Raw genomic sequence first — 24,105 nt, 5'->3', positions numbered from 1 at the left:
CAACTCTGTCCATTCCTGCAGAATGGTCTTCTATGTAGGCCCACGCCACATTCTAAGCAGTAGTGATGTTCTCCACTGCCCAGAGGGGTTGGAGTTGGACCACGCTCAGCGACCTAAATCTGGGCAGGTCCAAAGTCCCAGGTGCATGCTATACCTAGATTAAAAAATGTTGCCCTTCAGGGATGAGGCTACTTGTCACCCATTTGAGAAATTATGGGCCCCCAAGACTCAACCATGGCTGGGTAAGTCTGTACTTTTCTTTTTTAATCATAAACAACAATGCCGTGAAATTTCAAAATAGAGAGATGGGGGGAGAGGGAGAGGAAAGAGAGGGAGAGAAGGAGAGGGAGAGTGGGAAAGGGAAAGAACAATGACATTCTGCTCTTTAAAATCCAGGCACGCAAAAACTGACACAGAGCAACGGACATTTTGGTTTGAAAACATATCATTGCTTACAAAAACAACCATCAATATTTTAAACACAAGCAACAACCTGCTGCAAGCCAAAAAAAAAAAAAAAAGGCTCAAGTCTGTAAGACAGAATTAGGAAAATATTTACAAAACTGTCGTCAGAAATTGGTCTTCCGTACTTGCCAAGGCTTTTCAAAAGTGCCTTTTTGCCTATTAGGCCAGACACACATTAAAACACTTCTTCACAGCATCCCTACAAAGAAGGCACAAACAGAAACATAAGTATTCCAACACAGAAATGAATCTTCAATTTCCCATACTCAGTAGAACCTCTTTATTCCCCTTCAAGAAATGTGAGGCAATGTAAAAATAATTGTTAAAAAAGTACAAACGGAGGGAAACCAAGAAGCTTTTTAAGATGTACCTTGTACTTTAAGGAGTAAGTAGTAACCTTACTACAAGCCCCAAGGAAATCAATCCTCATGGACTTGCTTCACTCCACGCTACTGAGAGAGACTTCTCAGGGGACTGACAGCAGGTCTCTCTTCAGAGTCATTGTGGTCATTAGCTCAAACATTCTTTCTCCAGACACTAAACACAGCTTCATGCTTTACACAGCGATCATAATCCCTCTACTCGATGCAGCACAAAGACTGTTAATTCCCTGATCTCCTTCCTTCTATGTGGCCCCAGTCTTTACTTCTATTAAAAATGCTGGTAGCAGGAGGAGAGATAAGGGGAGACATTTGTAGCTGAACAGGCTTTAGATTCAAGAGCATATGGCTTAGGGTTGGAAGAGGGCTCACAGTTTATTTATTCCAACCTCTTCATTTGAAAGCCCTCCATGAATGTAGACTATATCAAGTAATATGGTGGGTCACAGATAATTTATGAATTTAGAGATTTCTTTTTATTTTTAAATCTTTCAGCTCCATTCCCACCATTGACAATTACATATATATATATATATGTTTTCATATATTCTATATATATACATTTATACATTTTATACACATATATATGAAATGTATAAATGTATATATATGAATATATATACACACACATATACATACATATACATGTGTGTGTGTGTGTGTGTGTGTGTGTGTATGTAGGAAGATGGGTAGAAAATATATCCAACTTTTTGGTAACAGATCAGTAAATGTTAATCCAGAATAAATTCAAATTCCTAGAGAATTATGCAAAGACAAGGAATTTGGCCAGGTTGATCACTATCAAATAGGGAATGCAGACCTGGTGTATATCTGCTTATTATTAGATACGGAAGCTGATTTCTTGTATTTAATAAAGTTTTTCCTTTGATGTAATTTCCTGACTTTTCTAAGTTCCCCACAGATATATTTAAATACATTAAATACATTTAAGTATTAACTTAGCCAACCTCCACAGGGAATGAACTGTGGCTACCCCATGTCAAAGACTATCACTGTTGTCATCATTAGTTAGGGCTTATTTCAAACTAATGGTTCTATGCAGAGCCACCCAGTTCTCTTAATGTTTATATAATGTAGACACTGCTCATTCCGCAGGTTGGATACTAACAGAGCCTGAAAGCAGTGGTAGAGGGGTGGGTGTCACATGGCAACCTCTGACAAAAATCTTCTTCCAACATATGCAGACTCTCTCATCTTATCACTATTATCTAGGAACAATACTTATTTGGACAACAGTAATATTGGAAAAGGTTTGGTGATTATAGGTTTAAGTTTTAAAAGAGAGAATAAGGAATAAAGATCATAGGTGCTAAAACTTGAGATGTCCAAGGACATAAATGCCTATTTACACTGTTTTAGTACCAAAACTTTAGAGATGGAAGGCAACTGGGGCCTAGAGAGGTAAAATAATCAGCCCAAGGTCATACAACTATTCAATGTACAAGCCGTAGCAAGAATACAAATCTGCCAATACTCAACCCAGTGCTATTTCCAGTTAAAAGAAATTTTAAGAAATAGTTTTCCACTATTGGTATAAGGAAGAAAGAAAGAAAAATCTATAGAGATTCTTCCATCAAATCCTCAATAATACTAATGATCTACCTGCTTGAAGAATATTCACTGAAGTATGGTATTTTTAGAGGGATATAAAGCATTAATATTAAATGTACTGAAATAAAACTGTATTGAATCTTGATTACCTTGCAAATGGTATGTAGGAAAGACTGTACCTAGAAGGAAAGAAAATATTCAAATCAAAACGAAAGTCCTGATCTCTTCACTGAGAGTATATAATGTGCCCACACTCCCTTACATCATTGCCCTTGTGTCCAAAGGCACATACACACTGGCAAATCGTTGGCCAGCAATAGGACGCTCATCTGTGACCACATAATAGAACAAAGGGGAGGCCACGTGGAGGCAAATCCTATGACTCTAACCTTGTCAGCATAGTACTCTACATAAATGAACTAAACTACAAAGCAACAAATTTCTAGTCAATGAAAAATTTTAGGTGATTGAAAGGAATACAAGACTCAAAATATTCCAAATTTTAAAATCTTTCCCATTTCATTCATATGAGTGTGTATATATGTGTATACATAAACTTTATTTTGTCCTTTTGTATAGATTCAATTTTATTTTGATTTTTGGTGCTCATAGTACCTGGAGGTTTCTGAACAACCTATATGCCTTTGACTTCCTCCATTTCTTAATTTTGAATGCACACATTCTCATTCTGTCTGTCTTTCCATATGTGTGTATGATATATATGTATATACATATTACATAACATGTATACTATATGTATATAACATATAATATGGATTAATGTGTGTACATGTGTATATATCATGCATGTATGCACATACGTGCATGTATATAATCTCTATATTATATACATATCTTGTAATATGTGATGTGTATAACATAGATATGTGTGTATTCATATATATATAGATATATGTATATTCATGTATGTGTGCTTATATACATAACACATATATATTATTCATGAATCTTATATACAATGCATGTGATGTGAGTAATATAGATTAATGCATGTACATAATACATGCATGCATGTACATACCCACATGCATATCACACCTATATTATACCTACATCTTATATATTATATACATATACTATACATGTTATAAAATATATGTGTATAAAATCTATATTTGTGTATGCATACAGAGAAAAAAATATATGGATAAAACATGTTTATGTATGTATATATGTATATAAAATATGTATGTTTGTACATACAACATTACATATGTTACAATGTAACATAAAATATTCATGTGTGTATACATATACACACATACACACATACACACATATAGAGAGAGACAGAAAATAAGAATATGTGTGTGTGCATTCAAAATTAAGAAAATGGAAGAGGCCAAAGGCATATAGGTCATTCAGAAGCCTCCAGATATGATAAGCACTAATAATCAAAAGATAAAACTGACACTATACAAATGAATAAAGTCCAGTTTGTTCTCAACATGGGAATCATTTCAGAATCAGTAGCAAGGTCAGACCATTGACTGGGGAGAAGGATGGCCAAAATAACACCAAATTAAAAGAAAAGGTAAAGATTTAATGGATTGTGAACAGTCACAAACCAACCTACGTAAATAAGAACTCACTTTGAAAAAAGGCCAAAAACAAAAAGACAATGCCTCCAAATATTACCATCTTTTTGAGAAGTTTGATGTTAAAAAAAAAAAAGCCACCACAATGGGGAAACTAAAAAGGGCCAGAAATTTTCTGAGCAGGTAAACATTCAATCTCATTACTACGTAGAGAAACACTGATTTAGAGTACTAGTTCATCTGCAAAACATTGCAGGGAACAATAAGAGAATATTACAGGCCATACAGCCTCACAAAACAATGAAAAGTCATTAAGGGGTTAATAGCTGTCCATAAGTGAGGGGCAGTGCCAGCAATTAAAGACCAAAATTCCAAATGAAAGTGGTACAAGATCCCCTTGCTGTACCCCATCAATTTGACACAGTGAAGCCAGATGTTCATTGCTTTTCATACCCCACTCTCTGCAAGTACCTTCTTAATCCTCCTACTTGACAGGTATTGACTTTTATCTCCTTAAGCTACATTAACCCAGAAATGCCAAAGCTTGGGTGGAGGTAAGACAGAAGTATTGTTTTAAAATGACTATCTTCATCTCTCCCCCAACACCTACCCCAGGACTCTACAAAGAGTAGGCACCTGATACATGATTATCACTTGAAATGATGAATAATGTTACTTACCACGTCAAGGCCAAAGACTGCAAAATGCAGAAAAGGAGAGCGAGTCCTTTGTTGTGCCACTGAAAGAGAAAAAAGTAATTATGTTTTAGGTTTTTGTTTCTAATAAGTCGGCAACTGGCATTAGTCAGAGACTGGAAGGAAAGAAAGCCATACTCACCCAGAAGGCAGAACACAGAGTGAGGGCAAGACACAACTAGAGGGGAAAAGGGAGATGTTCATTAAAATTATTAAGAAACAAAAAAGCAAAATTTAAGTTTTACATATCAAGGACTTTAGCAAAACAAATACTTCACATATAAAAAAAGAGTAGACAGTTAAAAGTTTGCCTTACTCTGGGTGATCTTTTACTCTAATCATAAAGGCTCCTCCTTCCCATTTTGAAACTACATCTATCTATCATTCCTAACAAACGTACAATAGCACAATTCAGGCCTCATAACCTTACCACCACCATGCCCCAAAGTACCTTTCATTTCAAAGAACTGAACACATACATGTGAGAGAAGAGTTAGAGTCAGATTGGCTAGCAAAAAGTCATATTATTTAGAAAGAAAAAAGGCCTTTCGGACCATCAAAGCCCATCTGTAGTCTGCTACTCTGGCAAAGGGCTAAGAAACGCCGTCCCACAAACAAATATAATCCTCTTCTCAAAAACACATTTGCATGCAAAGTCCTTCTAGCTTAAAAAAAAAATGTCTCCTAAGTAATCAAGTCTTGAAGGAACATGTGTTGACATCAAACTCGTCACACCTTAAAGAGGTAGAGGGATCTCAGTTAGAGGGATCTCAGTTTGCCACCAAATGGTTTCCACAGGCCTCTGAAAGCCATCTTCAAATGAGACTTGTCTGGGTCAGACAAAGAATGACCAGGAAGACCTGATACGTATGAATTCAGTCACCTATGTCCCCTCCCTCCTGGGATCTTAAGGTGTGTTATTCCATAGTGCATGTCTTATAGTGTGCTAAATGATACAACAAATATAGATGTAGGGTGGCGCAGTGGATAGAGAACCAGCCCTGGAGTCAGGAGGACCCGAGTTCAAATCCAGCCTCAGACACTTGACACTCACTAGCTGTGTGACCCTGGACAAGTCACTTAACCCCATTGCCTAGCCCACCCCCTAAAAAAAAAAAAATATAGATGTAATTATGTCTTTTACTATAGATAACACGAGAATAAGAATGTGCAATAAAACCCAAGCTCTTAGTATCATAGATTTAAATCTGAGAAGGACTTCAGAGATAATCTATACCAATCCCTTGATTTCATAGATGAGGAAACTGAGGCTTAGAGTTATATGGTACCAACAAGAAGTATCACAGGAGTTCAAAGGAGGGAACATTGTAAAGAGATTGGGCTAGATGACTGAAGGTCCCTTCCCTGTATAAATCCTTGGGTTCTAGGTAGTCAGGGGAGGCTTCAGAGTAGAAGTGGTACTTGCGCTGAGCCTGGAATGAAGGAATAGCCAGAGAGATGAGAAGAAGGCACCAAAAGTAGAGGAAACAGCATCTGCAAAGGTGCAGAGAGTATGGAATGAACATGGGGGTAGGGGAGAGAAGGTGGGAAGATGGAGAGAAGGCCAAAGGGTACATTTCAATTGAGAATGAAGAAAAGGAATGCTAATCTTGGGAAACTAGGTGACACCCATAGAATCAATTTTGTATATCTGAAATAAACTACATAGCATCTGGACTGTGTATGTTTTCCTCTTCACCAGAAGGTTGACCCTGCTCTTTTAATTAACCTGTCAGTTAAGAAATTACAATAATGACAGGTATTGCCCTCTGGAGGAGCTCAACAAAAATGGCATTTTTAAAATCACCAATGAACTATTTCCTAAGGTAGTTTGTTATTTGTTTTTTTTTAAACTAGATGAAAAGAAACTATGGTCCTTTACTTTAACATTAACTGTAAGATGGTAGATAGTTCAAAGCAAAGACAAAGAAAAAAAAGACACAAATTACTATTTAAAGAAAAAAAAGTCAGACTGTGCAACAGAATTAAAAACTCCCCCTTCAGAATACCTGTTAAAATGCAATCCTTACCAACATCACAATGGTTGCAATCAGTCGTGTAGGCTCAAACATGCGCTTCAATTGCTTCATTGGTCCCATGAGAAAAATAGTGCTGCAGTAAGCAAAACATATCCTGTCTGAGACCAGTACAGCTAAAGGAACACAATGAACATCATATCATTCTCTTCCCCAACCCCTTCATGACAGACGTCTTCGGGGGAAATCTAATAAAACTATCCCCTCCACAATCACAAGCCAATGTGCACATCAAACCCTCCAGCCACAAAAAGGCTCACATTTTAATAAGCTTGATTACAGTTTTCAGAAGAAATTATCCTTCTCTTACCCTCCTGCCTTTTTTTTTTCCAAAAAGTATTTGAGGTTTGAAAGAGGACAGAGAGAGATTAACTGGCAACTAAGACTGAAACGAACAATGAGACAAAATACAAGGAGATTCTGATAACTTAAATGGGTCCTCCCTGAAACCTGGTGAAAACAGCACCCCCATGATTTTATTACAGTGATTGCTAGAAGTGGATAATGTTCAACATCAGTCAACATTATGGCACCCAACACCAGCCAGAAGCCTTACCTACTCTTCTAAGTGGCCTGTTCTACTGGTCAATTTCATGACTTCCTCTGTTCACTTGATAAACTAAATTTACAATCTTCCCTCAAGAGTGCACTTAATTTACATCTATTACTAAATATTAGCCAGTATATTAACTTATCATTGAAAAATAGAAGAACTACATATGTATGTATTTAGATATACACACATATACATATAGAAATATATACACATAGGAATATATACATACACACACACACATACACAAACACACATAGATTTAAAGTTGGAGGTCATCTAGTCCAAACATCTCATTTTACAGATAAGTAAAGCCCAGTCAATTTAAGTGACTAGCCCAAGATCACACAGGTAGCAACTAGCTGAGCCACATTACAAGTAAATACACAAACACTAGCTGTGTGACCCTGGGCAAGTCACTTAACCCTGTTGGCCTCAGTTTCCTCATTTGTAAAATGAACTGGAGGAGGAAATGGCAAAACCACTCCGTTATCTTTGCCAAGAAAATTTCAAATGGGGTTACAAAGAGTCAGACATGACTGAAAAGACTCAACAATAACACAAACATTACAGATGATTTATTTTATTTTTCCCTAAGTAACAATGAGAGAACAGTCACCTTGGGATTTGACCAGCTCTTCTAGAATTTGGATCAAACACACATTTATAGTCTACGCTACAACTTCAATAACAAATGCGGAGAAATTAAAAAATAAAGCAGTATCCTTTTTGGGGGGGGGGGCTTGCAATGCACAGTCACCTAAGAAAAGAACTACTATAATAGTGCATCACCCAAGGCCTAAGTAATGATGAGAGAAGGCCACAATGTCAAAGTCATTAGTGACCAGTACACCATGTTAAGGCTTTCCCTGCCTGGATGATGCTGAGATCTACAAGTTGAGATGATGATAAAAAGAATAAATAACAATAATACAGTTATCCCTTCCACATCACAGGGCTGAGGGGTGCAGGACCCACACAATCTGGAAAATCCGCATAAAATTTTTTGGCCTTCCTTTTGTATCAGAGAAGAAATCTAAATTATTATGTCATTAAAAGATAAAACAGGTTGATATTATACAACACTATATATATATATCTTATGCATTTCTGAGTTTCTAAACTTCTTCTGTGTTGTCTGCTGGCCTTTGAGTGTCATCTGGGGCTTCTGTAAACTCCCAAAGAATTCCCATTTAGTTTCTTATGCCGACCCATGATATATCAAAGCCTTCACGGAGAAAATCGGGAGATGTGCAAGGGATAACTGTAATATGAGCTTATTGCATACATATGTATATTATATATACATATGTACATTATATACATATTTCCTTCTTATATAAATAGCTGTTATTTAATCTGGAAACATTTATCATCACCTTCATCTTAGGTGACAAATTGCACAACGAAAAGTTGTGCAGAAAGAATGCTGCTGCTTTAGTCATTTTGTGCTTCTTATCTGAGTTATAGTATATGCCATACGTGAACTTGAGTGTGTGTGTGTGTGTGTGTGTGTGATATCAATAGAGAAAACAAACAAGGTGACTCATTTTTTTTTTACTATGTAGGAAAAAAATAAATCAACATCTGTAAAGAACTGTAAGTTTGTGGATAATAACAATAATAATAATATTTACATAGTGTTCACTATGTGCCAGGCACTGTGCTAAATACTTTACAATTTTCTCATTTGATCCTCACAACAACTCTGGGAGATAGGTGCTATTGTTATCCCCATTTTACAGATGAGAAAACTGAGACAAACAGAAGTTAAGTGATTTGCCTAGGATCACACAGCTAGTAAGTGTCTGGGGCTGGATCTGAACTCAGATCTTCTGGAATCCAAGCCCAGCACACTGTACCACCTAGCCACCCATATCTATATGCCTATATGTAGCTGCTGGATATACTTGTAATTTGGATGATTCAAATTTATATATGTGATAATCTCCTACTATTACTAATATCTTTCATTTATATAGTCTTTTAAGGTTTGCAGAGTTCTTCACATAAGTTGAATCAATCTGATTTTCACAAAAACCCTGTGAGGTAAATATCTCATGTACAATTTTTTAAAATTTACTTAAATGTATCCTTTCAATGAATGAAAATCTACCTTTTCTCCTTTTCACCTCCTCCCCCTGCCACTGAAAAAGAAAATACAGTTTGTACCCTGAGTCTCTGTCAGGAGGTGAGTAACATGCTTTATATCATGGATCCTCTAGAACTGAATTTGGTAATTGCACTGCAGCATTAAGTCCAAATTGTTCTCCCGGTTCTGTTCACTTCATCCTGTATCAGTTCATACTAATCTCCCCAGGTGTCTCTGAAGCTGACCCCTAACCCCCACATTGAGCGTTTTTTTATAGCATTACAGCATTATATGCCAAAATTTGTTCCACCATTTCCCAACTGATAGACAATCCCTTGGTTTCCAGTTCTTTGCCAACCCAAAAAGAGTTGCTATAAATATTTTTGTAAATATGGGTCCTTTTCCTCTTTTTTTGATCTCTTTGGGGTAAAGTCCTAGGAGTGCCTGGAAGCACAATGTAGTAACTTTGGGCGGAATAATTCCAAATTGCTTTCCAGAATGGATAGACCAGCTCATAGCTCAACCAAGAATACATTAATGTACTTGTTTTGTCACAGTGCTCACATCTCCCAGCATTTGGCATTTTGTTTTTGTCAACTTAACCAATCTAATGGGTGTGAGGTGGAAACTCAAACTCAAAGTTGTTTTAATTTACATTTCTCTAATTAGTAGTGATTTGGACCATTTTCCCATATGGTTGTTGCTAACTCGGATTCCCTCATGCACTATTATTCTCATTTTACAAACGAGGAAACTGAGGCTCAAAAAAGTTAAATGGCTTGTCCATGGTCATACAAATGCTAAGTTTAGGACCAGACAAGATGAGAAGGTACTTCCAAGAGCAAGCAAAGCACTTTTAAATAATCCAATCACTCTTTAGGTGCAATAAGAAAGAGCAATGCTAGGAATCTTCCTGTGTAGTAACTACAATAATTCAGTTCAACACAACTCGTGTTTTTTAAGTAACTAATATGTGTAAGACATATGCTCCCTACCAGAGAAATAATGGGAAAAAAATAACCTTTGTACTTAAGAATCAAGATACCTGTATTCTACTAGAGAAATTCAACGTACTCACAGAAAAGTAGATATAAGTAATTTGGGGAGTGAGATAACACTACTAATAACCCTAACTCAGATTCATGTAGCATTTTGGGGTTCCTCAGAAAACCCACTGAGATAGGCAACACAAGAGTTATCCCCATTTTACAAATGGAGAAATAGGCGCAGGGATGTTAAATTACCAGACAAATCATTTGCCTTAATGATAAATTCATTCTTTTCATTCTCTACAGATAGACATCTATAAAGATGTAGATAGAGACAGACAGACACATATCTACATATATAGATATATATATAGATATAACTAGAGATGTAGATATAGAAACAGATATAGATGTAGATATAGACATAGATATAGATATATAAAAACAGATATAGAAATAGATAAAAACATAAAAAAAGAGAAAAGATATAGATATAAAATATAAAAAGATAAAAGATATAGAGATAGATATGATGGAAGGTAACAGAGAATGAATACAAATGAAAGGAAAATAGTCCTATAAGAATACTATCAGTAGTGCTAAAACTCAGAATGAGCAAGGTTTGTAATGAATTGTAATGAGGATAACAAAAATGGACTTCTTTTGTGTATTTGTTTTAAATTATGGGGCATAAGGTACCTCATAGAAGGGACTGGACTTTTTGCTTACATGAATTGAATGAATATAAGATCACAGAAAGAAGAGTTTTTATTTTGTTTCTATTTTTTTTTCTAGTAAAAAAATGTTGATGTTTGGACTGGGAAAGGTAGCTCAAAAATGGTCGACAGGGCATTTAAACCCAGATAAGTGAAGAGATAAGAGCACCCAGTGACCTTCACTGATCTGTTGAAAGAAACTGAAAGAGGTGATTACTGAAATTACTGTCAGTGACCCCTGGACAATCATGGAGGAAAAAATGTCGTAGGACTGGAAGCAGGCAAATATTGTCCCTATTTTCAAAAAGGGCAGAAAGTGAAATCTGCAAGTGATAGGTGAACTACAGTGAACTTCCCTTCAATTTCTAGCAAAATTCTAGAGTGTATTATTAAATGGATTGTTTGTGAGTATATAGAAAGAAAAATAGTAGTGACTACTAAGAAGAAATATGGCTTCATTAAGACCAGACTAACTTCATCTCCTTTAATGATAGGGTGAATTCCATTTGGGCAAATGCCAAAGATATAATATAGCTAGATTACAGCAAGGTATCTAAAATCATCTCATATTGTTCTCAAGGTAAAATGGAGAGGTCTGGACTAGATCAAAGCATAATTAAATGGATTCAAAACTAGCTGAATGATTAGAACCAAAGAGCACAAATTAATAGCTCAATGTCAGCTTGGAAGATCTCTAATAGAATGCCCCAATAATGTAATAGGATCACAGATTTAAAGTTAGAAGTGACCATCAAGACCACTCCCAAATCTCATTTTACAGATAAAGAAACTGAGCCACAGAGAGATTAAGTGACAAGCATCTGATTCGGGATTTGAACTCAGGTCTTCCTCATGTCTAAACCGGTGCCGTATTCACTGTGCCATGATGCATTGGCCTCTTGTTTTTTAATTTTTTCAATAACTTGGATAAAAGTGAAAAAGGCAGATGGTATAAACCTGAGATGAGCAGTTAATATATGGTAGATAACAGAATCAGAATGCAGAAAGGTCTCAATAGGCAAGAATATTGGGCTGAATCTACTGAAATTAAATTTAATAGGGAGAAAAGTAAAATCTAGATGCAAGTACAAGTAATCATATGTATGAGTACAAAATGGAGAAGAAAGTGGACCATGTGAAATAAATCTGGAATTTCAATGGGCCTCAAGCTCAATGTGAAACAGTAGGGTAATTTGGCAACTAAAACAAGCCAACAAGAGACACGTTGTCCAGAACAAGGATGGATAGTCCTACCGTATTCTGCCCTGATCAGACCACATCTAGAACACTGTGTTCCATTCTAGGTTTTGCATTTTAAGAATGACAAGGGCCTGCTGGCACATGTCCAAAGAACAGTAACCAGAATGGTAAGGAGGAAAGAAGCATATTTTCGAAAGACTAATTGAAGCAACTGGAGATAATTGGCCTGGAGAAGAAAGGCCTTCAATGGAGACATAATTGTATTCAAGCATCTAAAGAACTATCACGAGGAAGAGAGATTAGACTTGTGTTTCTTGATTTCGGGGGCAGAGCTAGAATGTATGGGAGTAAATCTTACCACAAGGAAATAACTGAAACTCCTAAAAATGACTGAAACTTTGTGGGATGAAACCCATGACTGGAATATGGCTCTGGGTGGGAATTATCTTCTTCAAAAGGTACAAGACAAGTAAAAAGCGGATGGGGGTAGGGTCTCCTTGAACATTAAAAAGGTACGTTAATGTAAGGAAGTGCAGGAATCAAGAAGGAAAAGCAGGTTGTGGAAGATTTGGGTGACGATCAATGTAGGGAGAAACAAACGTGATTTTGCCACTCAAATATACTAGAGACCACCTGGACAGAAAGAAGAAATAGATGAGGAGTTCAGGAAACATTTCATAAGCCTGATACATGATGCAGTAGTGACGGAGAACTTCAATTATGTCGCTATTTGCTGGAATTCTCTACCAAAAGCAGAACAGAAAACAACTTCTTTTGTCTTAATGATCATTTTATCTTTCAAAATGCAGAGGGATCAACCAAAGATATTTCCTGTATTTGTGTCTCACTAACAGGAAGAGCTGGTTGCTGGGGTAGAAATGATGAGAGCCTTTGGGCAAGTGACTATTTCTTCCTAGAGTTTGTGACAGAGAAGGAGATGAGAACCAGGCAAAGTCTGACTTGTACCCTGGATTCAAAGCAGATTTCAAAGGGATCATAAGGAGGAGGAGGAAGCCATGGCCTACAGGGGATCTCATTTCTACAGTGGAAGTTAGCACAGGAAAGATGGCGGACTCCAGAAGGAAAGTCTGAAGACACAATGAGAAACAATTCTAACAAGGAAGAAAAAAGGGAAATCTGTAGGAAGAGACCTATGTGGCTACAGAGATAAACTTATCAACCAACTTAAATTTTTTTAAAAAGGTATGTACAGAAGACAGAATCAAGTCCAAATAATAGATAAAGAATATAAAGTGTGGCACAGTCCAGCAAAAATAGTGTCATGAATTCTAAAGTTCAAGATGAGCTGAGAGGCTGGTGAACAAAGCTAAGGACCACAAAAAAAAGGGGGGGGAGTTGTTTAACTATGTTTAAAAAGATAAAGAAGGAGGCAGCTAGGGGACGCAGTGGATAGAGCACCGGCCCTAGAGTCAGGAGGATCTGAGTTCAAATCCGGCCTCAGATACATAACACTTACTAGCTGCACTAGCTTTGTGACTCTGGGCAAGTCGCTTAACCTCAATTGCCTTACAAAAAAAAAAAAAAAGGAAAAGCAAAAAAAGATTGACCACTGCTTGAGATGAATGGGATAATGACAACAGCACAAGAAAGAAGGCAGAGGCACTCAATAGTCCGTTTCTGAGACAGTACAAAAATTACTAAAAGAGAGTTGATAGCCAAGATAAGTTTAAAAAAAAAATAGTGAAAGCATTAGCAGCCCTTGATGAATTTAAGTCTCCTAGCCCAAATGCACCACATCCTCAGGTACAGAAATGGGACTGCTGAACCAATGGCCATAATGAATGAACATTTATGGAAATGAAGAGACATTAGACATTCTTCGTGAAGGTGAGAGGTTCACGGATATTGCACATTTCGCGTGGTTTCAGACTTTTTCAATCTATTGATTAGTTGTGCCGATTTTCTTCTTTCCTTTTTCTTTCAAAAATACTATTTGTTATATGGGATGGCTTTCTGAGAAGGGGAGGGGGAGAAATACTGGGGAAAATTATCATGATGTAAATAACAAATGAAATCAATAAAAATTTATTTTAAAACATTTTTAACTTAAAAAAAATTTTTTTAAATCATGGAGAACCGAAAAGGTACTGTAGGGGTGGAGAAGAGTAAATATTGTCTTGATTTTTAAAAAAGAGGCCCAGTGACCTTGACTTCTATTCCTGGGTAAATTCTAGAATGGATCAGACACAGTTAATAAACACCAAGAGGAAGTGGTGATTATAAAGAGTTAGGAAGACTTCATCAAGAATGGGTCATGTCAAACTAACATTTCTTCCCCTTTTGCCAAGTTTACTCAGCCTGTTAGATAAGGGGAACGCTACATAGTTCACCTAGATTTTTGCCAAGTTTTTTATATCTGAAATACTGTAGTCAGTCATTAATGGCTTGATGTCAACCTGACAGAAGGTGTCCAGTGGAATGCCTCAGAGATGTGTACTTACCCCGCAGAGTGTTAGCATTTTATCAGTTACTTGGATAAAAACACATGTGGCATACTTATCAAGTTGTCAGATGAAATGATGAGAAGAAACGAGTGTGTTGTTTAGACAGACAGCTAGCCTCCAAGCCAAGAAGATGTATTTTCAAGTCCAGTCTATGACATATACTGACTGTGTGACATTCACTTAACCTCTCAATTCTCTAGGAAACTCAGTAAAACTATCGAGTTGCAGAAAATGTCATGATCTGCATTGGTAGAAAGAGTTTCCTAACCAGGGAGTTCCCTACAGGTCCAGACCCCATCCCTACAAAGCTGAGAGGGACTTTGAATAGTGAACATATTGTATGAGAGAGTCAAGATCCAACAAGACCTTGGCTAAAAAAATGCAGAGGTAAATTTAGATTTGATATGAGAAGAAACTTTCTAACAATTAGAATTAGCCGTAAACAGAATCGGCTGCTTTCAAGAGTGAGTGGTTACTCCTTAACTGGCAATATTCAAGCTGAGACTAGATGACCAGGCCTGCTGTAGGAAGACATGGGTTGGCCTGGACGGACCAGAAGGTCCTTTCCTACTCAAACTCTGTGCAGCCGCAGTCAGATCTACACTAATTGTAAGGAAAAGTAAACAATTAGATCTATCCAAAACTGGAACAGGCCTTCTGGAGAGTGGGTGGGTTCTTTGTTACTGAAGGTATTCAAGTAGAGGTTGAATGGCCACTTGTGGGGATGTTATTATGAAGATTCCTGTTCTTGTACAGGTTGGTCTAAATGACCTCCAAGTTTCCTTCAAATTCTGGGATTCTGCAAACCTATGACTTAACCTCTCGATGCCTCAGTTTCCTCGTCTGCAAAGCAGACATGAAGGAAGGAACAAAGTACAGTGGAAAGAGGGCAATCAGAAAACTGAGGATCTTAGCCCTTGTTCTACTACAACTGGCCAAAAGACCTTGGGATAAGGCTTTTGAAATTTCTGGGCCTGCTTCCTCAGCTCTGTTGACTAGAAGAGTTCCAAAGTATCTTCTTGCTCTTTTTTAATGATCTGATTTCAATTCTATCCACCTCAAAAGACAGCTAGAAAGCTATGCAATATGCACACCCTTTAGATGGTAGCTAGGTAGTATAGTGGAAGTAAAATGGATGTGGAGTCAAGAAAATCTAAGTCTGAAACATCCCTCAAACACTTACTAGCCGTATGACTTAGCAAATCACTTGGCCTTTCTCAGCCTGTTTCCTCACCTGTCGAATGGAGACAAAAATAGCACCTCCCTGGACAGGGCTGCTACAAAGATCAAATGAGATGTACATGTTAAGTACTTGGCAAACCTTAAAACACTGTATCAAAGTAGGAAAAAGGAACAAGCATTGTTAAGCACCTGCTATGTGTGAGGCACTGTACTGAGCACTCTACAATTATCAATATCAGCTGTTATTACTCCTTTAAGTGTTAAAAGCACCATATACAAATAAAGGCTCACTCTAATGCCTTGGAGCAGCTGGGCAGACAGAGTGCCAGGCCTGGAGTCAAGAAGACTCATCTTCCTGAGTTCAAATCTGGCCTCAGACACTTACTGGCTGTGTGGCCCTGGGCAAGTAGAACATAAGCTCCAACATATCAAGTTGGAAAGTCTTTGAATATGGCCCCAGAGACAGACAGTGTGTCTGTCACTGAGAACTAGACCTATTAAGTGTAAAGAGGCTCATAACCAAACAGTTGACTAGTAAGTTCCACATTTCTTTGGCCACAGGAATGAAGAAATTGTCTTTAAGGCACAGACGGAGAGGTTGCCATCTGTATCAGTAAATGCATTTCCATCCCAACAAAACCATGACTCCTTAAGTATTATTCTATATTTGCCAAATCCTTAAAAATGCAAAATCCCCGGTTGAAAACCTTCTTCTCCCCTACCTCTAGCACAACCTAGCTCCAGTTTCTCATTCAGGGACTAGCCAGGTTAGACAAAGAAGTCTGTTACCTCCCAAGTGATGCAATGTTCCCCAAGGTATAAAATGCTGCAAAAAGGACAAGTCCTCTCCGAGGCACCCACAGCATAAAAGTCCCCTAGAATAAGAACAACAGAAAAGGGAAGTGATGAGCTTTCTTAAGGGGACAAAGTGACCAAGGATTTTTGTGAAGGGAAATATTCTGCATATATTTCAATGAACAAATCAGAACTATTAAATTACCTCCACCCAAGGCAACTATTAGTGAAATTTTCTCTCTCTCTCTTTTTTTTAAATCTGTATTAGTAGAATTCGAGTAGGGAAGTATACCACGAGTAGACCAAGGGGCAATCTTACCATCAGTGAGAAGATAATCCCTATGGCAAAACAAGCAGCAAAGCCTTTGATTCTTGTGCCCCAGCTTAATGACGGTGTTTCAATAATCTGAAATTTAAAAATATGTCAATTGTACAAAGGACACATATAAAGAAGTTCCCAAGTAAGGGAGTGGGAGTGGCAAAGAGATAACTTGAGACAAGACTATATTGAGCAAAACTAATTCAATCCAAACATTTACTAATCCAAGTACTATTCCAAGGCAATGGTGTACTTGTGCTCAGGCTCCAGTCCTAAGACCCAGTCTGGGTAGCTTCCAGAAACATGGTCGTAGGGGTGGGGGCCAAGCACAAGCACCCCATCACAAGGCACTCTAGGAGGCTCAGGGAATACCAAGAATTTAATATAATTTTTACCCTAAAAGTACTTGCAGTCCAATAGTGGAGATAAAGCATATATACAAATAAGTATATTACACAGTCGGATGTGACCAGAGAAATCTACACAAAAAGCTCCAAAAAAACTTGAGGAGGAAGAGTTTTCTTTCAAATGGAGGAAGTAGGAGAAATCAGGGATGCCTTCATGGAGAAGGGGGGGAGCTGAAGGGAGCCTTAAGGGGAAGAGAAGGCTTTTAAATCCCTATATAGGAAGTCCCCTCCACTCCTGCCTACTCTGAGTAGGAAATGCTCGAACAGGGAAAGAGACTAAGGGAGTGAGGAACAAAGTCTCTTTACTAAGCTCCTTTTCTCCTTTCCCCCCAGTTCCTAGATAGGAAACATGCAGAAGAAAGAGGAAAATAAGCTAAACATATCCTAGTGGCCAAATCTTTTCATCACAAGGTGAAAGCTACCTGTAGGATGGTTAGAGAAACATATGCTCTTGTACGGAAGTTGCTGGGGTGTAAAAAAGGGCTTTCTAATAATAGTAATGGCACTATTAAACTGACTCATTCTACCCTGAGGTATTTGGTAAAGGGGTCACCAAAAAAATGACTTTGGTAGGGGCAGCTAATTGGTGCAGTGAATAGAGCACCGGCCCTGGAGTCAGGAGGGCCTAAGTTCAAATGAGGTTTCAGACCATACACTTTATACTTACTAGTGTGACCCTGGGTAAGTCACTTAACCCCAATAGCCTCCCCCCCCCAAAAAAAAAGAAAAAGAAATTACTTTGGTAATAAAATGTTGGCCTGAATGTTCATGCCTGAAAAATCAACCATACTGTAGAACCCATTCTTGTTAGAGGCAGCCAACAGAACATTTAAAGTAGAAGAGGCAGCCAAGACTACAAGAGATCCTGGTCAATTAATTACCATACTTGTTTCTCCTGGGTCTTTACCAACTTTTCTATTTCCTTAAGTCAAAGGGGAGGGGACAGCACAAAGGGAACAACTTGTGGGGTAGGATCCACAAGAAGTTGATAGCATCATCTTTATATATCCATATTCTCAGAAGAAATCTCAGGCAAAGCATAGAATAGTGTTACCAAACCACTTTCTAACCTCCAGGGTCTCATGACCAAACAGAAACTGGCCACCATCATTCCAAGCCAGATACAAACTTCAGCTAACAGGAAGCATAAGCCACTGTCACCCTATCAACCTCATGGGTACACATTTTCCAGAGTCTCCATCCATGACGTGACAAGTTCCTGGAGGGCAGATATTGCCTTTTGCCTGTTTCTGTATTCCCAGTGCTTAGCACTGTACCCGGCACATAGTAGGTGCTTAATGTTTATTGAATTGATTATTGAAGGTAGCAAGAATGCCTTCTTGCAGCTGGGACCAGCCCTTACCTCCAGCCTTCTTATTGAATGAGAATCTAGAAGGAGGGGTGCCCAGGTACCCCCAGATGTGGAAAACAATGTCATAGGGTTTAATCTTCACATGGGAGGTAGGTACCTAGATCAGGTGTTCTTAAAAGGCAGCATCTTGCCTATCATCTCTCCTCTGCACACCATCTCACACCCACACTCACACATGGCCCAGAAGATGGCTCGTTACACTGCAACATAAAGCACACCAAAAACTCCATGCAAACAGGCACCCAATGACATGAGAACACGGCAAATAAGACACTCATGGACACCAACATCTGCTGAGCAGGAGGATACTCAAGATGCTTTGCCTTTACGAGGCTAATAAAAACCATCTCTGCATTCAGGAGTTTCTGAGTCAGACCTGAGCAGCCTCTTAAGCCTGATCCAGTGACACTGATCATTAACATGATTTAAGAGTGTCTTTAGACAATTGGGTTGGGCTACTTCTGACTAAGCCTCTTCCCCACCCACCTCAAGAAGAATGACATGAGAAGCCAGTCAGTCATCCATCTTACTCATACAGGAAGTACTCAGCTGAACTTACCTTATCAAGGTGGAAAGAAACACTGGACTGCATGTTGGAATGAAATGATGGAACATGTGATTTAGAATCTATGGATCTACGTTCAAGTTCTGACTATTGTTTATTACCTATGGGACCTTGGCAGAGACACCCCCCCCAGCCACCCACTCCAGGGCTGCTTCATCTGTAAATTGGAGGAATTGGGCTAAATGCTCTCTAAGGATACTTTCAACTCAAAATTCCTATGAATATTTGATTATTAGCAGAGTCAGTGGGTCATTTTTGCAGGACAAATCATTAAATTATGACTGAACCAAAATTTAAGGAGCTCCTAGTACTAAGACTATAAAACAAACTAAACACATAAGTCACGGTTTAGACATGTTCTGGCTCATTATTCCAAATACTTTACTGAAAGGGCTTTTGTCTTTAAGTTCACCCTATTGTAAGGGTCTGTCACCTACAAAAAGGGAAATGATACTTCAGGTTCTTTTCAGAGTCTCACTTTTAAATAATTTTTAATGATCATTATTCCCTTTCACACCCTTACCCCACTCCCTCAAAAAAGACAGGGGCACTGTACCCAAGCCCTGTGAAATGTACGCTTCACACACTGGTCTAAGTGGTGTGCAGTTGTATCTGGTTCTACATAAACTCAGTGAAACCAAAGGACCTTTTGGTAGAACACTGGGTCTCCCTATCTCAGCCAGCCTGGAAGTGCAGCTCATGAGGCTGATTTCACTTCTGATGGTCGGGAAAGCTTTCACCTGCTCCTTTTCCAACATGGGCCCTATTTGACCTGCTTTAGGAAGTCTGATGCCACATCACCCCTCCCATGGGGGGCTCACAGCATCAATGCTGAACTTAGGGTGGACACTCAAGCAGCTTTAGGCCTACTGAAGCTCAGAAGTTCCAAGCTCAGCCATCGGTGCCCAGAGATTATAGACTCGAACCTGCACTCAGTTCCACTTAGGGCAGGTAGGTGGTAAAGTGCATAGAATGGTGGGCCTACAGGTAGGAAGACCAGCCTTCCTGAGTTCAAATCCGGCCTCAGACACTTACTATGACCCTAGGCAAGTCACTTCATCCTGTTTGCCTCAGTTTCCTCATCTGTAAAATGAGCTGGAGAAGGAAATAGCAAACCACTCTAGCATCTTTACCAAGAAAATCCCAAATGGGGCCATGAAGATTTAGCCATGACTGAACAACAACCACAATCCTCACTCAAGGCTACAAACACCTTTTCTTGCAAATCTTCAAAAACTTGCTGTAGACTGAATTCATTTCAAATGGCTGGTCTCCCACATAAGGCCAGATAGAGTATATCTGCTAATACACTTTCTTGAAAACTGGAACTGCTGAAACTCAGTTAAGCACTTTTTTATGTGTAATCTTCGAAGACCGGTATTTGAATACAAAAGATTCCTTTAGACTTTGAGACAGAGGGAGGGAATTGATGAGTTTCTGTTCAAAGGAAAGGAAAACTAAGAATTGTTGAGGAAAGTGCTGGCAACTAGGAAGCGAGGGAGAAATACTGGACTCTTCCATGTTTCCAGAACATTTTAGAGGAAATGCAAGAACATTTTTGGAACCAAAAGTCTGACATTTATTTGTAAACCTCAAAGTCTGTATTTTGGATTACACTGCATTACGTACATTACATGCACAATGTTAAAATTTTAATTGCTAATTCACAACTGCAGGTGACCCAAAGGGCAAGAGACACATGGTGGATATAAATAGGCTGTGGTACACTGGCTATGATGACATTTTAAAGAACATGCATAAAAGGAAAAGGAAGTGAGGGCTGGTCCCAATTATGGATAAAAGATAATAACAGATGGAATTTCCCCTGTTGCAATGGTATCAATAGACCATTAAAAGAACAAGAGTCAGATAGTCCAGAAGTGGGCAGCTAGGTGGTACACTGAATAGAGTGCCAGACCTGGAGTGAGAAGGACTTAATCTTCCTACCCTCAAATCTGGTCTCAGACATTTACTAGCTGTATGACCCTGGGCAAGTCACTTAACCCTGTTTGCCTCAGTTTCCTCATCTGTAAAATGAACTGGAGATGGAAAGGGCAAACCACTCCAGTATCTTTGCCAAGAAAACCCCAAATGGGGTCATGAAGAATCAGACACAATTGAAATGACTGAACAACAAAAACCTCCAGAACACTGGGTGAATTTTAGGGTAACAGGCCTAAATCTTCATCTCTAGACCCCTTTACGCCCTTAAAAATTATTGTCGGCCCAAAGAGCTTTTGTTTATGTGGTTAATATCTATCAATATTTACCATATTAAAAATCAAAATTGATAAAAATTTTAAATACAGCTGGGTTATCTTATGCTCCTTCTGCATTCAATCTGTGGCAATATGAAAAAACTTTACACATTATCTCATAGTGGACAGAGCTATGAATTTGAAATTAGAAAGACCCTAATTGTTTTGGTTGAACTATTTGAAGAAAATCCAGTCCCATACAGATACATAGTCAGAAAAAGGAAGAGTATTATAATAGGCAAATAAGATCTTAGCATTATTATGAAAATAGTTTTGACCTTCTGGACCCCAGGAAAGTGTCGTCAGGACTCCCCCAGGAGTCTTCCAACCACACTTTGAGAACCATTGGCATAAAAATAATAACAACAACAACAATAAATAATAAAAATGTTTATATAGAACTTTAAGGTTTAAAAAGAACTTTACACATTATCTCATAGTGAATAGAGCGATGAACTTGAAATTAGGAAGACCCTGGTGCAAATCTCACCTCAGACCCATATTGTGTGACCTTAGGCAAGTCACTTAATCTGAACCTCAGTCTCCTCATCTGGAAAACAGACATACCATAGTACCTACCTCCTAGAATTGTTGTGAGGATCAAATAAGGTAATGTCCATACAGTACTCTGCAAACCTAAAAGTACTACCTGAAGGTCAGAAATTCTCCTTACCCTCTATAGATGATTTATGGAAAGACAAGAAGAGTCACCCAAGATGAGTGGTACCTGTAACATGCCTGGTGGCACAAGATCAGAGTACTGAATTAATCTACAATAATTTACTTCATTGAGTGGCCACCTTCTTCTCTTTCTTAAGGGTTTATAAGAGCCTATTTTTCATGCTCAGATGGGTGATATGGTAGGTAAAGCGTTGGATTTGAAGTCAAGAAGACTTGAGTTTGAATCCTGTTTCAGACATTTACTAGCTCTGTGACTTTGGATAAGTCACTTAACCTCTCATTGCCTCATTTTCTTCATCTGTAAAATGGAGATAATAACACTACTTCCTAGGGTTGTTGTAAGGATGAAATGAAATAATAAATGTAGTCTTAAAGTGCTATATAATACTAGTTATTATAAATATTATTTCAAAGACAATTTTTTTTATTTTTTTATTTTTAGCTAGGCAGTGGGGTTAGGTGACTTGCCCAGGGTCACACAGCTAGTAAGTGTTATGTGTCTGAGGCCGGATTTGAACTCAGGTCATCCTGAATCCAGCGCCGGTGCTCTATTCACTGCACCACCTAGCTGCCCCAAAAGACAACTTTTAAAAGAGAAATTTAAACCCATATTCATTAGGATGAAAAAAATATTGAAATATTCATCATAAGGGTCCCTGAGATTTTTCATTTCAATGAAATTTTTGCAACTACATAAGATCTAGTTTAGAAAAACTTATAGAAAGTTATATTTTTACCATTAAAAAAATCACAATCAGAACAGGAAACAAGGAGGGGGGTAGGGTGAGAATCATGTTTCCCGTTATTCTGCTTACAGAGTGAAAAAAAATATGCAATGACATTTTGTAGAAACAGACTTTAGAGCTGGAAGAGATATTTCTCAAGGTGAAAGCTGGGAGGAACTTCAAAGAACATTCAGTCCAACTGCCATTACACAGATGAAGAAACTAAAACCTAGAGATGTAAACTTTCTCAACCAGGATGCATAGCAGATTACTAGCATGCATAGTTCCAGAATTCAGACCTCCAGACTCTTGGTTCAAGGCTCTTTCTCTCTAAGACATGAAGTCATCTGGTTCAACCTCCCATCAATACCAGCCTCCCTTCCTTTTATCATTTGTAATGTCTGAATTTCTAAAAATCTGATAAACCATAAAAAGTAGGAACAACATTTTTAAAGGTCATGATCTAACAAGCCCCAACAAAACAAAACCCTACCTAAAATGAAACTAGCCAATTGTGAAATACTTTCCACAAACAGATTCTTTAAGGTCAATATTGATACAAAGACACCTCTTCCAAAATAGCATGTCACATTCTGAAAAGGAAAAGTGGTAACAATGTTTTTGCACAAAAAAAAATTTTAAATTGGCTTATTATTCTCAATTATTCTCTTTCTTCTATTTCACTCCACCACGCACAGGATTACCTTACACATTGCTTTGCACAGCTTTTGAAACTATCTACTCCACAAATGCTTGTTGACTATGTGGTACAGTGGAAAGAGAAATGGACTTGGAGTCAAAAGTCCTGGGTCCAAGTTATACATAGTGACCCTGTGACCCTGGGCAAGCCACAATCTACATATCCCTCAGTTTCCTAATCTGTAAAATGGGGAAAATAGTTTCACAACTCATGGAGTCATGAAAAGCAAACAGGATAAAATAGGTAAAGTGTTTTGCAAACCTCCAAGTACCATGCAAATGTAAGCTCTTCTTATTAAAAATACTATCATATGACTACCTCTGGCACTGAATATGAGCGACTTCCTCTGGGTCAATGTGAATTTGGATGTGAGATATCA

General features: G+C 38.1%; 1 protein-coding gene across 1 annotated transcript in view; it reads right to left on the bottom strand.

Annotated features, from left to right (window-relative positions):
- Nucleotides 1-243: 243 nt before the first annotated feature.
- Nucleotides 244-24,105, bottom strand: part of SFT2D2 (SFT2 domain containing 2) — a 26,775-nt gene continuing 2,913 nt past the window's right edge. Inside the window, exons 2-8 of the mRNA XM_027868596.1 lie at nucleotides 17,019-17,105; nucleotides 16,694-16,779; nucleotides 6,702-6,783; nucleotides 4,814-4,849; nucleotides 4,657-4,715; nucleotides 2,567-2,596; nucleotides 244-664 (exon numbers count right to left, since the gene is read on the bottom strand). Of these exons, the coding sequence (XP_027724397.1) occupies nucleotides 625-664; nucleotides 2,567-2,596; nucleotides 4,657-4,715; nucleotides 4,814-4,849; nucleotides 6,702-6,783; nucleotides 16,694-16,779; nucleotides 17,019-17,105 (420 nt within the window). The 3' untranslated portion in view covers nucleotides 244-624. The remainder of the gene's footprint in view (nucleotides 665-2,566; nucleotides 2,597-4,656; nucleotides 4,716-4,813; nucleotides 4,850-6,701; nucleotides 6,784-16,693; nucleotides 16,780-17,018; nucleotides 17,106-24,105) is intronic.

The sequence above is a fragment of the Vombatus ursinus genome, unplaced genomic scaffold, assembly GCF_900497805.2.
Source record: "Vombatus ursinus unplaced genomic scaffold, bare-nosed wombat genome assembly UNPS02014789.1, whole genome shotgun sequence".
NCBI classification, from domain to species: domain Eukaryota; kingdom Metazoa; phylum Chordata; class Mammalia; order Diprotodontia; family Vombatidae; genus Vombatus; species Vombatus ursinus.
This window is presented reverse-complemented; position numbering and strand designations above follow the sequence as displayed.